The 17,177-nt window shown below is 49.7% G+C and overlaps 1 protein-coding gene across 1 annotated transcript in view; it reads left to right on the top strand.

Annotated features, from left to right (window-relative positions):
* The window catches only part of MUC16 (mucin 16, cell surface associated), a 70,605-nt gene that overhangs the window by 42,924 nt on the left and 10,504 nt on the right, over window positions 1-17,177 (top strand). Inside the window, exons 36-52 of the mRNA XM_077745738.1 lie at window positions 29-201; window positions 318-353; window positions 1,203-1,238; window positions 2,824-2,948; window positions 3,044-3,111; window positions 3,558-3,730; window positions 4,020-4,055; window positions 8,017-8,141; window positions 8,234-8,301; window positions 10,007-10,179; window positions 11,522-11,557; window positions 12,563-12,628; window positions 13,981-14,102; window positions 14,202-14,269; window positions 14,427-14,599; window positions 15,855-15,985; window positions 16,328-16,395. Of these exons, the coding sequence (XP_077601864.1) occupies window positions 29-201; window positions 318-353; window positions 1,203-1,238; window positions 2,824-2,948; window positions 3,044-3,111; window positions 3,558-3,730; window positions 4,020-4,055; window positions 8,017-8,141; window positions 8,234-8,301; window positions 10,007-10,179; window positions 11,522-11,557; window positions 12,563-12,628; window positions 13,981-14,102; window positions 14,202-14,269; window positions 14,427-14,599; window positions 15,855-15,985; window positions 16,328-16,395 (1,677 nt within the window). The remainder of the gene's footprint in view (window positions 1-28; window positions 202-317; window positions 354-1,202; window positions 1,239-2,823; window positions 2,949-3,043; window positions 3,112-3,557; window positions 3,731-4,019; window positions 4,056-8,016; window positions 8,142-8,233; window positions 8,302-10,006; window positions 10,180-11,521; window positions 11,558-12,562; window positions 12,629-13,980; window positions 14,103-14,201; window positions 14,270-14,426; window positions 14,600-15,854; window positions 15,986-16,327; window positions 16,396-17,177) is intronic.

Raw genomic sequence — 17,177 nt, 5'->3', positions numbered from 1 at the left:
CTACCCCCCACCCCCACCCTGTCCCCAGGCCTGAGAAGGATGAGGCAGCCACTGGAGTGGATGCCATCTGCGCCCTCCGCACTGACCCCACGGGCCCTGGGCTGGACAGAGAGCGGCTGTACCAGGAGCTGAGCCAGCTGAGCGGTGGTGTCACCAGGCTGGGTCCCTACACCCTGGACCCCGACAGTCTCTACGTCAGTGGTGAGGGGCTGCTACCTTCGTCTGCATTTCCCCAGACCCCACATCCTCCTCTCCGTTCATTCCTCCCTTTCCCTCATGCCTCCCCCTCCTCACCCTTTCTCCCTCTACCTGTGCAGGCTTCACCCGCAAGACCCGGACCACCCCCCCCAGCAGTGAGTATTCAGAGGCTTCAGACGTCTCTGCAACCGTGTGAGGCCCTGCCCTTAGAGTAGAAGGGGCCAGGAGCCCACCGCCTGCCCTCCGCACCCCTGCTCCATCCCGGCCTTGGGTGAAGGGGGATCTATACCCATTAAAGCCCCAGACGTAGGCCTCTGGTCCCTGACATCTGCAGGATGACGAGGCCCCCACCCCCAGCACTTGTCTCCTCCCAGCTTCCGTGATGACAGGCTCTCCAGCAACAGGGAGGGCTGTGCTGGGCTGTGGCCTCCTCCTCGCCCGGTGGGCTCTGTGCAGCAGGCTCTGCTTGAGTTCAGACTTCCGCTGGGGCTCACACCTCCGAGCGCTTTGGGCAAAGCTTTTGTCTCTGGAGATGTCTTCCCCATTGTCTTCCTTTTTTTTTTTTTTTTAATTTTTTTTTTAAATTTATTTCTGAGAGAGAGAGACAGTGCGAGCAGGGGAGGGTCAGAGAGAGAAGGAGACACGGAATCAAAAACAGGCTCCAGGCTCTGAGCTAGCTGTCAGCACAGAGCCCGAGGCAGGGCTCGAACTCACAAACCGTGAGATCATGACCTGAGCCCAAGTCCCACGCTTAACCGACTGAGCCCCCCGGGCGNCGTCAGCACAGAGCCCGAGGCAGGGCTCGAACCCACGAACCCGTGAGATCATGACCTGAGCCGAAGTCCCACGCTTAACCGGCTGAGCCCCCCGGGCGCCCCCCACCATTGTCTTCCTTTTAAGGAATCGTAACTGGGATGGTCCAGATGCCTTCTCCTCACAGCCAAGTTGCCTCTTCATGGAGGACGTCTCCCTTCCCTCCTCCTCAACTTTCCCTCCCTTTGCAGGTTACACCCATCCGGCTCCAGCCACCACCCCCAACAGTGAGTATTTCAGACCTCATGTGCCTGTGACCACCACCCTTTCCCTAAAGATAAGAGCTGCTCAGCCAGCCAGGCCTTCCCTCCGGCTCCCCTCTTCTGGATGGGAAGGAGTCCAGAGGATGATGTCCTGACTCCAGGCTAAATGGGCATAGAGACAGGGACACAATTTATCACAAGAGCCACCACCGTTCCTACCATTCCCATGCAGGTGTGATGCACCTTTGATTTCATCTCTTGTGTTTTTTTCTCTCTGCTGTGTGACCTCCGTCTCCTTCCGCATGTCCTCTCTGGCTCCATCCCTCAAGCCCACAAGTAGGAAGGTCCTACTGTTACCAAAATCATTTCTATGAAATCATTTACTCCAGATCGCTTGTCTCATTGCTTACTCAACTTCCCCAAGGAAACTCACCCATTTCCATGGATTTCAGGGAAGATCTAGCTTCTCTTTTTTTTTTTTTTTAAATTTTTTTTTATNTGGACGCTTAACCGACTAAGCCACCCAGGCGCCCCAGGGTCCAGCCGCTCAGAATCCAAACCTCGAGTCTAACATAAAGCAGCTTCTGACCCTTGGTCCGCCCACCTCCTGGACATCACCTGGGCCCTCGGTCTCTGGCTCTGAAGTCACAATCTTCTCCCAAACTTGCTCCTTTTCCTTATTCCCAAAGGCAGGGACATGGGTGTCAACCTTGACCCTCCCTCTCCTTCACCTCCCACATCCATCCATCACCAAATCCTCTCTCCTCCCTTTGTAATATCTTGTAAGTCTTTCCTCTGCATCCGTGGCACTCGGCCTTTATTCCGGCCACGGGCCTGTTTCGCTAGGACTAACGCAGCAGCCTCTTCTCTGGCGTCATATAGTCCCCCGCCCAGCAGCGCAGTGTCCCTCCCAGTGCACCCCTGTCCACACAATCCCTGTCTTGTTGACAGTCTTTGGATGACTCCACCTTATCTACAAGTCACGTCCAAAGCCCTGAGCTGCACAGTCACTGCCCCCCACCCCCCGCCTTTTCTGGGCTCATAGGGCCCCTCCAGTCTCACGTCTGTGCTTCCTCATGGCCACAATGAACACACTCAAGTCCCTTGAGGGCAGCTGCCCTGTCCTACTGCTGGGCTGGTACCCAGGCTGATTCTTCTGCTCGAGTGTTCTCCCTCTTGCTCAATTCTTGTTCACCTAACTCTTACTCATGCTTTTGGTCACATCTGAAGTGATGCTTCCTCCTGGAAGGGGTCCTCAGTCATTTGTTGGGTGCCCCTCTGGAATTGCACACCCCCCAGGCTGCCCTGAAGCCTAATGGTCTGGCCACTCTCCCAGCCTCAATATCAGGAGCCTATGCCCTATTCATCCTTGGACCTGCAGAGCCCAGCCCAGAGCCTCACACACATTAGATGCCTGATGCACACTCACTGAATGAAATGAGGGAAGGTTCCCAGTGTCTTAAGAATCCCATAATGTTCTCTGCTCCAGCTTCTGCAGTCCATGGCTATACTTAGGTGCATTGCTGGTACTTCACTGTATGAGCTCCAAGCAACCTCGGTCCTTACCGTGGTCCAAGCTGGACATTCTTCTCTTCCTCCCTCACTGCAGCCACTGGCCCCACTCTGGTGTCCTTCACACTGAACTTCACCGTCACCAACCTGCCCTACACAGAGGACATGGGGCGCCCCACTTCCTTGAAGTTCAATTCCACTGAGATGATCCTCCAGCACCAGGTGAGAGCCCCTCAATAACCACCATCAGCCCCACCACGCGCCTGCCTGCTCAGCCCTTCAGCCCTTCTGCTGACCCTCTTCTCTTTCCCCACCAGCTCAAGCTTTTGCTCAGTAAGACCAGTGTCGGCCCCGTCTACGCTGGCTGCAGACTCGCCTCACTCAAGTAAGACCCCCAGATGGAGGGATGTGTTGGGCCCAGTGAATCCTCATGCACTGGCCAGCAGGGCACAGTTCCTGGGCATGCCTTTGGCACTGCTGTTCTCCAGCACCCGCTATTACACCTTCATGCCTTCTTCATGCCCTGGTAGTCGGAATGCTCAAGCCTTAGAAATGAGGCATCGTGGTTATACTTATGGAATCCAGATGATCGTTTGTTTTAGATGAAAGCTTTCCTCTTGGAAGAACCACTATATCTTGTCTGCCGATTCCAATTATGGTGTTTTCTGTTCTTAGTTGTGAGGGGGTTGTCTCTGACAAGAGGCACTGAGGAGAGCCCCTCTGGGCTTCAGAGCAGCCCTTTCTGTACCCTCTCAGCCTCCTGCCTTCTAGTTTTTTGCTTTCTCCATCCAGAAGGCCCCCTCCAACATCCCCATATCCTTCTTTCCCCAGGCTTGAGCAGGGCAGAGCAGCCACTGGAGTGGACATGATCTGCACCATCCACTCTGACCCCGCAGGCCCCGGGCTGGACAGAGAGCAACTGTACTGGGAGCTGAGCCGTGAGACCCATGGCATCACCCAGCTGGGGTCCTTCTTCCTGGACAGGGACAGCCTCTATGTCAACGGTGAGGGGCTGTGCTCCAGCAAGGGTGTCTCTCCCAGCCAAAGTTTTGTGTTTCTCTAAAGGAAGCTGTTGTCCTCTGGTCTGGGTTCAGTCTTCATCCTGATGATGGAATCATGGGCCACCATGGGCAGCCACCTTCAATCTCATTGCTTGGATGCCTCCTCCCCAATCATCCATCTTCTGCCTAGCCCTCTCTGCTTTTCCCACAAAGACCCCTAAATCCTACCTTTCCCTTGCTCCTTTATGGTCACCCCAACTCTTGCTCAGCTCCTCTGGCCTTCCTTCTGCAGGTTACACCTATGGAGCCACAGCCCCAACTACCACTGGTGAGTACTCCTTGCCCTGGTTGCCTGGGTCTCATCCCCACTTTGGGATTGGGGACCAGCTGCTGTCCTTTACCCCCTGCCTTTGATGACAAAAACACCTGGAAAGGCCCCTCACTCATCCCTTCTTTCCCTGGGATCTGGTGGAAAGTTCCAGCCCGGGACGAAAACATCTTACACACAAGTCTGTCCCCCCACCATTCTGACCCTCACGTGTTTTTCACTCGGACTCTCCTAAAACCCTGCCTTGGTACTCTTTATTTATTTTATCTTTGTTTGTTTGTTTGTTTGTTTTAAGAGAGAATGCATGAGCAGAGGAGGGGGAGAAACAGAGGAGAGAGAATCCCAAGCAGGCTCCATGCCATCATTGCAGAGCCTGACTTGGGACTTGATCCCACAACCTTGAGTCATGACTTGAGCCAAAATCAAGACTCAGACGCTTAACCGACTGAGCCACACAGGTGCCCCGCCCCCAGGTTCTCTTCTCTTACCTTTTACTCACCTCTCTGCTCACTGTTCTGAGAGTCTCGACATCAGTGTCGTGCAGTTGTTAGATTTTCAGTGAACACGCCTTGCAGGCACCATGATAATCACATACTAAATTAGTCAGCTCCAGCTGCCAGAGCATAGTACCACAGGCTGGTGGCACAGAGGACTGATGCATATCTTTCCAAAGCTGGAGGCTGGGGCGTGCCAACAGGCTAGTTTCTCTGGGGCCTCTCTCCTTGGCATGCAGGTGGTGACCTCTTACAGCCTCTCAGCACAGTCACTCCTTTGCACACACATTCCCCATGTTCCTCTGTGCCCCAATCTCTTCCTCTTATACAGACAACAGCCATCTTAAATTAGGGCCCACCCCAACAGCCTCGTTTTAACTTAATTACCTCTTTAAAGGCCCCGTCTCCCAATACAATCCCCTACTGAGGTACCAGGGATTGGAGCTTCTCAAATTTCGGTGGTTGGGGGGAGACACAATTCATCCAAAAGCACATGTCCCTTATCCTTTCATTCTTGCTACAACCATGTAACTTAGCTCCAATTTACAGACGAGTAAACCCAACCTCACAAAGGCTGTCAAGTCACACAGCAAATAAATAATAGAACCAGGAGTTCCTGTGACTCCAAAAACTCACAGTCTCATTCACCTGTCAGTTAATTTTTTTAAAAAGACATGCTGATTTTTGGTGTACAACTGTCGTGTTCAAGTTCATGGACCAAACTCCCATTGCATCCGCAGCAACCCCTAGAATGAGGACCTTGTAGTTTTTTCAAGAGTTAATTGCCCTTGCATTAGAAGTATGTTTTTGCAACCCTCTCAGACTCTCTTCTTGGGTTCATCTCTGGTCTTTTACACCACAAATCCCTCGTTTACTCCTTCCAACATCAGCAGGGTTCTGGGGTCCTCAGGTCCAATGAGAACCATCTTTTCCCAAATTATAAGAGGAAAAATAAGTTAAATTCATTCAATTGGCCATGTTTTGTTTACCAGTATCCGGTCCTTGGAATAGATTCAGAAGTATTATAGTACAAATTCAATGTACATGGAGGGAAGGCAAGATTGATGGATGGAGGGAGGGAGGGAAGGAAGGAAGGAAGGAAGGAAGGAAGGAAGGAAGAAAGGAAGGAAGGAAGAAGTGATGAATGAAAGGAGAGAAGGAGAGAAGATGGATGAGCAGATGGAGGGAAGAAAAGGTGAATGGAGGGGAAAAAGGAGGGAGGGAACATGTCTAAATAGATGGAAGGAATAGATGTGAAAGGAAGCAAATATGGATGGATAGAAGGAAGAAAAGAAAGGGTGAAGGAAGGGAGCAAGGAAAGGTGGAAGAAAGTGGGGATAGAAGGAAGGACAGACAGAAGGATGCATAGAAGAAAGTATGAATGGGAAGAAGGAAGGAATGATGTATGCAGGAATGGTGGATGGATGGATGGATGGATGGATGTCATTGGTGCATGGATGGATGGATGAGTGAGTTGGTGAATGGAGAGATGGAGGATGGATGGATGGATGGGTGGATGAATTGATAGATGGAATATGGAGGAGGAGAGATGGATGGATGGATTCATGGATGGATATCATGGGTGTATAGATGGATGAATAGGTGTCATGGGTGCATGGATGGATGGATGGAGAGATGGATGGATGGATGGATGGATGGATGGATGGATGGATGGATGTCATTGGTGCATGGATGGATGGATGAGTGAGTTGATGAATGGAGAGATGAAGGATGGATGGATGGATGGGTGGATGAATTGATAGATGGAATATGGAGGATGGAGAGATAGATGGATGGATTCATGGATGGATATCATGGGTGCATAGATGGATGAATAGATGTCATGGGTGCATGGATGGATGGATGGATGGAGAGATGGATGGATGGATGAATGGATGGATGGAGATACAGAGAATGTATGAGTGGAGAGATGAATGGATGGATGGATGGATGCCATGGTTGCCTGGATAGATAGACTTGTGAGTGGTTGGATGGAGAAGTGAAAGAAGGATGGATGGGCAGAGAGATGGATGGGTGCATAGATTGTAGATGAAAGGAAAGAAGGGATGAAAGGAGGAAGAAGCAAAGATGGATAGATGGAAGGAGGGAAGGAAGGATGAATTCATGGATGACTAGAAAGAATGATGGACGGAAGAAAGGAAGGATGGAAAGAAGGATAGACAGAAGGAAGCTTGGAAGGAGTGATGAACAGAAGGGAAGGAGAAAAGAGGTTTGTCGTAAACAGTTGACCCTGTGCTGCTGACTGCTTATCTAGTCTGGAGTCAAAGCACAAGGCCTCTGGTCTTACTTGCATCTTGTATTTACTTATTATACTTCTCCTGGGGTCTATCCAGGTCACCCCCCACTATTGAACACTGGGCCAGCTGCATGTGTCTGAGCAAGAGCATGTGTATTAGCAGGGGAGTTCATGAGCAAGGACCCTGGGGTCAGAGAACCTAGGCCCAAACCCAGACTTTCCCTCCCTCCAGTCACATAACCCTGGGCAGGGGACAATTTCTGTGCTGTGGTTCCTCTTTGTTTAGTGTGGAGAAGTCTAGCGACCAGCACATATTTATCCAGGTAAAAAGCCCTATTTGTAATGAGTGATCAGAAAGTATTCGCTTATTTGTCTTCTATAATAAAACACTCAAATAGTGTTTACTCTGTGCCCAGCACTGTGCTTATGCACTTTACAAAATTTGACTTGTTCAAACCTCATAACAGCTTTTGAAGTAGGACTTATCCTTATCTCACAGATGAGTAAACTGAGGTGCAGAGAGATTGGTTACAGCTGCTAGTTGCCTTCCTTTTTTTTTTTTTTTTTTACACAATGCATAGAAGATTGGCATTCCTGGGTGTAAGAGAGAGACAGAGAGGAAAGGAGAGACAGAGCACAGAGAGATAAAGAGATAGAAATGAAGGAACAGAAAGAAAGTGAAGGAAAATGCCTGGGGTTATCATTGGTCCCACATCAGCAGGGTAAGTTGAAGCCTTTCCTTCCGGGAAAGAACAAAGCTGCCAGCATTTTCACAGAACCCTCCCCTCCTGCCCCTGGGTAGAATTAAGTTCTCCAGCCCCCAGATCATTAAGCTTGTCCTTACTTGCTGCTGGAGTTGTCTCCATTAACAAGTGACGCTCAGGGGCGCCCAGGGGGCTCAGTCGGTCGGGTCGGGCATCTGACTTCGGCTCAGGTCATGATCTCACGGTTCGTGGGTTCGAGCCCCGCATCAGGCTCTGTGCTGACAACTGGCTCAGAGCCTGGAGCCTGCTTCAGATTCTGTGTCTCCCTCTCTCTCACCCTCTCCTGCTCATGCTGTCTCTCTCAAAAATAAATATTAAAAAAAAACAAAAACAAGTGATGCTCAGGTTTACTGGGAGGAGGACAGGAGCCCTTGGAAGCCCCGCTGTGGGTGGATGTTGGGCCCTCGACCTCCCACAACCCTTGGCTCCCTCTGCACTCACCACAGCTGGGGAGGCCCATGAGGAGCTGTTCACACTGAACTTCACCATTGACAACCTGCGCTACTCAGCGGACATGGGCCACCCCGGCTCCCTCAAGTTCAACATCACAGACAGCCTCATGCAGCACCTGGTGAGAGACCTACTTCCCCCTCGATGCCTCCATGACCCCTCCTAGGGGCTGTCACCACCTCTGACCACCCTGGCTCTCCCCTTCCTCTCCAGCTCGGCCCGTTGTTCCAGAGGAGCAGCCTGGGTGCCCGATATACAGGCTGCAAGGTCATCTCACTAAGGTGAGAAGCCCCCACCCCCCAGGGCCCACCACCAAAGGACCAGAACTGTGGGGCCACTCCCAGTTGAGGTGGGCTGTCTTGGGGCGTCCTTTTTGGCATCCAGTTTTAAATATTTTAAATATTATGTTATTGTTATGATTGTCATAAAATATGCTTAGACATAAAATTAGCCATTTTAACCATTTTCCGGTATACATTTCAGTGGTATCTGTTACATGCATGATGTTGTCCCCCATCCCCACCATCTAATTCTGACACTCGCCATCACTCTGTACCCACTGGGCAATTACTCACACTTCTCTGGGTCAGTGTGTGTTCTCTTGGTGTTTACGAAGTCCTTCTCCATCTGTATTCTCATCCCACTGTCATTGGTGGTGTGTCTCCTCTGAGGCAGGCGGTGGGTACCGCAGTGACAGGGCCAGCACTGCCCCTGCCCTCAACTAGTGGCTAAAGCAGAAACTAAGTAGAAGGATAGACATCTAAAGTGGTTTCAAATGCAGTAAGGTGATGAAGAGCATTAATACGTAGAGACGGGAAAGTAGCTTTACCCAGGGCACTCCACCTCTTTGTGGAGGTGATTTCTGAGCTGTGTCCCAATTGGAAACAAGGACTTGGCCATGAAAACTGCTCCAGGCAGAGGAAACAGCATGGGCAAAGGTCCTGAGGCAGGAATGGGCGTGGCATGTTCAGTGAAGAGCAAGGAGGCCAATGTGGCTGGAGCAGAGAGAGAGAGAGCAAGGGACAGAGAGAAAGGAGGTGAGTTTCCAGACATCAGCAGAGTCTTGTCAGGAATTGTTGTTGTTTTTTTAAATTGTGGTAAAATACACATAACATAAAATTTACCATCTGAATCATTTTTAAGTGTTGGTAGTGGTACTACAATATATTCACACACAATATACACAATACACAATATATTCATATTGTGCAACCAATCTCCAGAACTTGTAAAACTGAAACTCTGTACCCAATAAACAACAGCTCTCGCTTCCCTCCACCCCCAGATGCTAACAGTCGCCATTCTGCTTTCTGTCTCTGTGAATCGGACAACTCTGGGCATGTCGTACAAGTGGAATCATATGATATTTGTCTTTTTATGTGTGGTTTATTTCACTGACCATAAAGTCCTCAAGGCTCACCCATGTTGTAGCAAGTGTCAGAATTTCCTTCCCTTTTAAAGCCGAATAATATTCCACTACATGGATATATCATAGTTTATCCATATTCATCAGGACTCTGGTTTTTATGTGGAGCAAGCAATATGAAAGGTACTAGGGGTTTAGTACAACAATGAGCTAGACTGTCCTATTTCCTGACCTCATGGAGGCCACTGTCTGGAGGGAACAGGAACAAATTATATGCTCACACTGAAGGCAACTGGGGCTGTGATGGGGGAAGCATGAGGCACTGTGGCAGCCAGAGTACTGACCAGTCTGGGAAGATTTTTTGGAAAAGGAGGAGGTATCTAAGTTGGGACCTGAAGGATGACCGGGAAATTACCCAGGTAAGGAGAGAAGGGGAGAAACCTCCAGACAGAAGTCACTGCATGTGCAAAGATCCTGGGGTAAGGGAATGTGGCCAGGTGGAGAAACTGTGAATGGTTCAACAAGGCTGGACCATAGGATATGAGGTGCGCAGTGGCCACAGGTAGAGAGATGCCACATGGGCTACAGTCCCCAAGCATTAACAACCTGTCCTTCCTCAGGTCTGTGAAGAATGGCGCCAAGACAAGAGTGGACATCCTCTGCACCTACCGGCAGCGCCCCAGCAGCCCGGGTCTACCTGCCAAACAGGTGTTCCATGAACTGAGCAGGCAGACCCGCGGCATCACCCGGCTGGGCCCCTATTCTCTGGACAAGGACAGCCTCTACCTCAATGGTGAGTGGATCTCAGCCCACCTCACTGCTTCCACTCCCCCGTCTCCGGAAACGTTTCCGTTAACCATAGGTCAGTTCCCTAGGGGAAACCTGGGGACAAACTGAGGTGTGAATCGCAACTCCACACTGACCCCCACCCTCCACCAGTCATTCTGCAGGGCTGTCCTTGATCTCACCTATTTTACGGATGTAGAAATGGAGGCTCCAAAAGATTAAGTAATTTGTCCAAGTGGGTGTAGCTTGAGAGGGGCGAAGCCAGGCATGAGCCCCAGCAGTCAGCGTCCAATGCCTTAAACTCCTAGAAGAGCCTTCTGAGGGGAGACATGGGGGAAGAAAATCCCACATCTGTCTCCCCTATCATCTTCTCACCCTTGACCACGGATGGTCTTCTCTCCTGGGTGGGGCCCTGGTGCCAGGAAGTAAGGTAGGCGCTCTGAACATCTGTGGGGTCTGAGCTTGGGACATACTGGGCATCAGCCTAGCATCCAGGAAGGGACGGCGTGTAAGAGGATGAGCCTCCTCCAGAGTTCTAAGAGGCAGAGCATGGCTGTAGTGAAGTTTATTGCAATAACTCAACTTCTCTCCTCTCTGTTTCCAACTTGGGAATGGAGTTTGGCGACTCCCACTTTCTCAACACATCAGGTGAGCAGGGAGACATCCATCCTTTATGACACCCATGTTAGCAAAGAGGGAGATGCTACAGAGAAAGGAAGAGACCTTCCCATGCCCACAGTAGGTTGGTGTCCAGTCTGGGTCTTGGTGTTCTGAGTTCATATCTATTCCCTTCCCCTTGGCCATTGCAGAGGCCAGTTTAGGATATTTCCTCCTGGGAACTGCACAGTGCTTCTTTTTGTTCACTTGGTCGGCATTCACCAGCATCTGCTAGAAGCTAGGCACTGTGCCCAGCACCAGGGACACAGGCTACATGTGCAACCTGTACTAATGTAAGCTCCAAAGGTGCAGAGACATTCTGTTCGGTGTTGTATTCCCCAAATGGAATGGAACTTGGCGCATAGTAGGTTCTCAATAACTATTTATTGGATGGAGAGATAGATTGGAGGGAGGGTGGATGGAAGGGTATGTGGGGGATGAGTGTGTGAACACAAATGTGATGAGAGCCTCGTGGGGGCATGCTGGAGAGGTGGATGGGGAAGGGTCGTTTCTAACTGGGAGACCAGGAAAACCTTAATGGTGGAGATGACATTTGAGTCTGATCTTAGAAGATGCATCGATGCTCACCGGTACATAGAAAGGCATCCAGCAGGAGTCCCACATGGACGAAGGCATGGACTGTCTGGGATTGTTCTGCCACCTCCCCTTATGTGTGACATGTTTGTTTCCAGGTTATAATGAACTTGGTCCAGATGAGCCTCCCACAAGTATGTATCTTTGCATCCAATAACCCATCTTGAGCCAAGCTTTTCTCCTCACTAACAAAGGGAGTGTGCCCCAAACTCAGGTTGCTCTCCTGAGTGAGGCCAAGGTGTCAGTGAGATAACTCCTGAGTCCTTGGTCTCTTTCTGGACCTGCAGCCATGGCTTTGGCTTTCTAAACTTTCCACACTCTTCTGGGTTGGAGGAACCCCCTATAGGGATGGGGGTTGAGGTCAGATAATGACCTTGTAGTCCATGCCTTCTGGAAACAAAATCTCTCCTACAAGGGCCACAAAACGGGCCTTGATATCAAGCTGCAAATTGTGGTGGCCACTTGGTGGTTTGGCCAAATTTTCCCATTCACTTATCCAGTGGTCCCTTCATCTGTCTTTTAACCCATCCATTCTTCCATTCTGCCAGTTATCCTTCTCTCAGACTTTTCCTTCCTTCCTTCCTTCCATCCATCCATTAATCCATCATCCTTCTTTTCCTCCTTCCCTTCATTCTTTCATCCATCCACCCATCCATTCTTCCTTTTCCCTCCTTACCTCCATCCCTCAATCATTCGATCCTTCATTCATTCGTCTACCCTTCCTCCCTTCTTCCTTACGTCCCTCCCTCCCTCCCTCCCTTCCTTCCTTCCTTCCATCCATCCCTCCAACTTTTCTTCCTTGTGTTTATTCTTGCTTTCTCTTTTACCTTTCATTTGTTCATATTTCCTCTGTCCATCCAGGTATCCCATCTGTCTGTCCACCTTTCTGCCCATTCGTCTCTCTGTCTTTTTTGCTTAGTCTTTCACTTGTTTACCTACCCTTACTCTCTTTGGTTTGTTTCATTCATGGGCTCGCTCACCCCTCTGCTCACCCGATTCCTCCTTCCCTTACCCTTGTGTATGGCACACCTGTGAATGCTTGCGCTGGGACAACTACTGCTGGAGCCCAGGCAGACTTGGGGAGCTTCTCCCACTCAGTGGGGAGCTCTGCCCCTTCCTGATAACTGCCCTTTCCACAGCTCCTGAGGCAGCCACCACAGTCCTGCCTAGTTCATCATCACCTGTGCAACCAGAAGCCACCACAGGTACCTAGGGGACCCCTTTTTCTTCCCAAGAGAAACTCTCTAGCCCCCCACCTCTAGCAGTCAGTTAAAACACAGGGGCTGAGAAGCCAGAATGTAAAATTCTGGTTTAGGACAGTCATGCCAATCATGAAGATTATACTGAAAATTCAATCTAATGCATACCTTCATGGAGCCCCCAGTATTGTGAGATCAACAGACCATTATAACACCATGTGGGATGCTTTGGGGAGAGGAATCCAGCATAATTTGGAAGGGAAGGGCTTTCTGGAGAAAAATTCACCCAAACTGAGTCTTTAAGAATGAGTAGTAGTCATCTGGGCAAATGGGGGATGAAGAGTTTTCCTGGTGTAGGGGATTCAATGAGCAAAGACTCAGTAGCCAGAAACAGCAGAATATATGGAGAGAACTGAGAGGGATTTAGTTTGCATGAAGCATAAAGCTTAACCTGGAGTAGATGGAGAAGTGAAGCTGAAACATTGGCAAAAATGATTGGGAGGGACCTTGAGTGCCAGGTCAAGAAGCTTGAACTTAGCACTGAAGGCCAAAGGAAGCCATGGGCAGTGGTGACTCTACTGAGGTTTCCACTTGAGAAAATTCTTCTAGGGTCTAGTCAGTGAAGCGTCTGACTCTTGATTTCAGGTCAGGTCATGAACTCACAGTTCATGGAATCTAGCCCTGCATCTGTGCTGTTAGCACAGAGCCTGTTTGGGATTCTCTCTCTCTCTCTCTCTCTCTCTCTCTGCTCCTCCCCCATGCACACACACACACATGCTCTCTCCCAAAATAAATAAATAATTATTTTAAAAAAGAACAAAAATTTCTGGGGCGCCTGGGTGGCTCCGTCCGTTAAGCATCCAGGTCATGACCTTGTGGTTCATGAGTCAGGCTCTGTGCTGACAGCTCAGGGCCTGGAGCCTGCTTCGGATTCTGTGTCTTCCTCTCTCTCTGCTCCTCCCCAACTCATGCTCTGTCTCTGTTGGTCTCTCTCTAAAAAATAAATAAGCATTAAAAAAATAAATTAAAAATTAAAAAATTAAAAAAATCTTTCTGCTAGAATTCAGGGTAGAGAACATTCATCTAGTAAGTGGACCAGGTGACAGAGGATAAGACTTGAGCTGGGACAGCATAGAGAGCTAGGGTGTGTGTGAGGACCATTCTGTAAGTGGAAATGCTGTTACCTGGAGGGGGGGAAGGAGGAGGTAGGCTACATGCTGGTTTTGACTTGGGTGACCACGTGGTGGGTTGGTGGTGACACTGGAAGAGAAGATGACAGAGTACGATGAGTGCAGGACTCTGATTTGGTCTCAGGCCAACTCTCAGTAGTCACCGCCTCTCCCCCTCTCTTCTCGTAGCTATGGGACACAACTTGAAGACCTTCACACTCAACTTCACCATCTCCAACCTCCAGTATTCAACAGACATGAGCAACAGCTCAGCCATGTTCAACTCTACCAAGAGGACCCTGCAGCGCCTGGTGAGACCCTGCTCCTAGTAGCTCCTAGTGGGATAAATCCCACCCGCCCCTCCCCTATCCGTGTCCCTCCTGCTCATCCTTCTCCTCCTTCCTCCCCAGCTTGGATCCTTGTTCCAGAAGAGCAGCCTGGGCCCCTTCTATTCAGGCTGCCGACTAATCTCCCTCAGGTAGGACTTCCTCCTGAGCATTTGCTGGTAGTGACCACTTTGGTGACCAACCCTTTCAGTCTTCTCACTGACCTCCCATTTGCCCCTCCCTCCTTGTGGCCCCCATACTGAGGTTTCAGAACCTCCCTTTAGAGTTCCCACATCCCTCTCTCCCCAGGCCTGAGAAGGATGGGGTAGCCACTCATGTTGACGCCATCTGCACCTACCGCCATGACCCCATGGGCCACGGGCTGGACAGAGAGCAGCTTTACTGGGAGCTAAACCAGCTGACCCATGGTGTCACTCAGATGGGCGTCTATACCCTGGTCAGGGACAGCCTCTTCATCAATGGTGAGTGATTTACAGCGATCATTATTTGTCTCCATTCTATTTTATTTCCTCTTTAACAATCAGCCCAAGCTCTGATTGGAGGGCACCCTCCCCAAGCTCTCCATGGAGAGAGTTTCTCCTGTTATTTCAGGTAAATGGCATGAAATTCTTTGACCAAATTAATATAAATAATTTTAATTTGAACTCCAAATGTCTGACTCATGGATCCCTTGGGATAGGAATTCTTCTATGTGAGGGTCTTCTGTGCCAGTGATTCTCATCTAGGGGGTGATTCTGCCCCTCAGGAGACACTTGGCAATGTCCGGAGACATTCTGATTGCCACAGTCGGGGAAAGAGTGCTACTGGCACCTCGGGGCTCGAGGCTAAGGGTATTGCCAATGTTCTCCAATGAACAGGGATCCTCACTGCCAGGACTGACATAGCTCCAAATATCAGTAGTTCTGAGGATGAGAAACCCTACTCTACATTGTCCTATGGTTCCCAGATGGGCACCAGGCCAACTTATCACACGTTATCACAATTATTTAATTATCCAACTCTACGAAATTAAGGTCTTGTAATCTGGCACTATATCCTCAGTTCTTTATGTGTCAGTACATCGCCATCCCCAACGTATGAGTAAATGAGTGAACAAAGGGGAGATGAGTGTCTCAGCCCCCATAATGGGGGACCAACTGCAGTTCACATTCACTCATTCAACAGCCGCATGTACAATCCCATGCTGTCCCAAGCCATGTGCTGGATACAGAGATGGAACACATAGTTTCTCTCCCTGAAAAACTAATAGTCAAGAGAATGAGTATTACTTAGGGACACACAAAAAAAAGGCAGAGACACTGTTATTAGCAGGGAAGCACACAGGAGGGGCAAGTCAAGGAGACCTTCCTGGAAGAGGATATTATGTACCCAGTCCTGTAGTAAGTACTGGGACATGGTAAGAACAAGACAGATGGGTCCCTACTCTCCTGGAGTTCCATCTCATTGGTCCTGAAACATGAGTAGGAGATTTCCAGAAAAAGAAGACGATTGAAAATATTCCAGGAAGCGGGAACTACATATGCACAAGTAGAAAAGCTCAGCTCGGGAGAATCCCTGTAACATTCTAGTTTTCCCCCTCTTCGGGGTGACTTTCCACTAGGAAGCCCCCAGCACATGGGCCTGAATTTGGCTGACTATGACAGCAGTCATCATGCCTCCCTCTCTGTCAAAGGTTAAGAGTCTCCACCTCTCGTCTCTTCCTCTCGTTGGCTCCAGGCTATGCACCCCAGAATTCATCTATCCAGAATGAGTATCAGCTAAATTTCCGCATCATCAATTGGAAACTCAGCAACTCAGACCCCACATCCTTGGAGTACAGAGCCCTGCTGAGGGACATCCAGGACAAGGTGGTGTCTCTCTTACCTTTCCCATCTCTCCTTACCCTGGGTGCTCCCTCCCCTCCCCCCACCATTCCTCTGCCTGAGTTACATCTGTTAAGTGTTCCAACTCTTCACTTTACCTAATGTGTTCTAGGTTCTCTCACTTTCCAAAGGTGGCCTCTGACTGCCTTCCCCATTTCCCAGATGGGCACACTAAGGCTCAGACAGGGGCATGGTGATGACATAGTGAGTTAAGGGACAGAGCCAGGATTTGAACTCAGGTCTCCTTTGCCCCAAGGCCTGTGTTCCTTCCCTAACTCCATTAATCCCCCCAGCCCCAGGAGATCTCCATCTTACCCTTTATTCTAGGTCACCAAACTCTACAGAGGCAGCCAGCTACAGGACAGATTCCGCTCCTGCCTGGTCACGAACTTGACGTAAGCTGGGGAGGTTGAAAGCATTGGCTGAGCTGGCAGCTTGTGGCCCTGGGCTGCCATCCTGGCCTAGTCCTTGAGCTGGAAGTCACAGACATGGTGCCCACGTGCTGCCACGTCTCTGTCAGTTAATCCTACTGTGTCCTTCCTTAGATCTTCGGTTGGTGGGGGATGGGAGGCGGGAAAAGGATTAACTTCCCAAGGCCACCAACTCTGTTATTCTCCACTTTCTCCTTTCTGGATACTTTCAACAAACACCAGCCCAATAATGGCGTTTCCTATGGCCACAGCCCTGCTGAGCACTTTAGTGCATGGGCATCTCATGCCCCTATAAGATGGATACTACCTGTGATCATCTCCATTGTTCAGATGGGGAAGCTGAGGCTCAGAGAAGCAAAGTGAACAACCCAAGAATTGCCCAAGGTGGATTTTAACCCAAGTCTGTGAGGGATGGGTAGAGGAACTGAGACATCTACACTAGGGAACAGGATGATTATGGGACACAGTGCCAACTTTGAGTGTTTCCAAACCAGTTCTTTGGCTTTAAGTTGGGGATAATTATAATAATACCTTCTACCAGAATGATGATGAGGGAATGTGTATTCACTTCCTAGAGGTGCTCAATAGATGTTTGTTAATTTTATAGTTATTTGTTCTATTCTCATCTCCTGGAAACTTTGTTTTTGATCAGGGTCTCTTCTCTAGCCTGAGGGAAGAGGAAGCCAGATAATCTCTTACTTCTTGCCTGTAGGTCTTTGGCTCTATTAAACAGGAACTCAGCAGAC

This window comes from Crocuta crocuta, unplaced genomic scaffold (assembly GCF_008692635.1).
Source record: "Crocuta crocuta isolate KB4526 unplaced genomic scaffold, BGI_CrCroc_1.0 scaffold650, whole genome shotgun sequence".
Lineage (NCBI taxonomy): Eukaryota > Metazoa > Chordata > Mammalia > Carnivora > Hyaenidae > Crocuta > Crocuta crocuta.
Note: the sequence above shows the minus strand (reverse complement) of the source record. Positions and strands in the feature narration are given on the sequence as shown.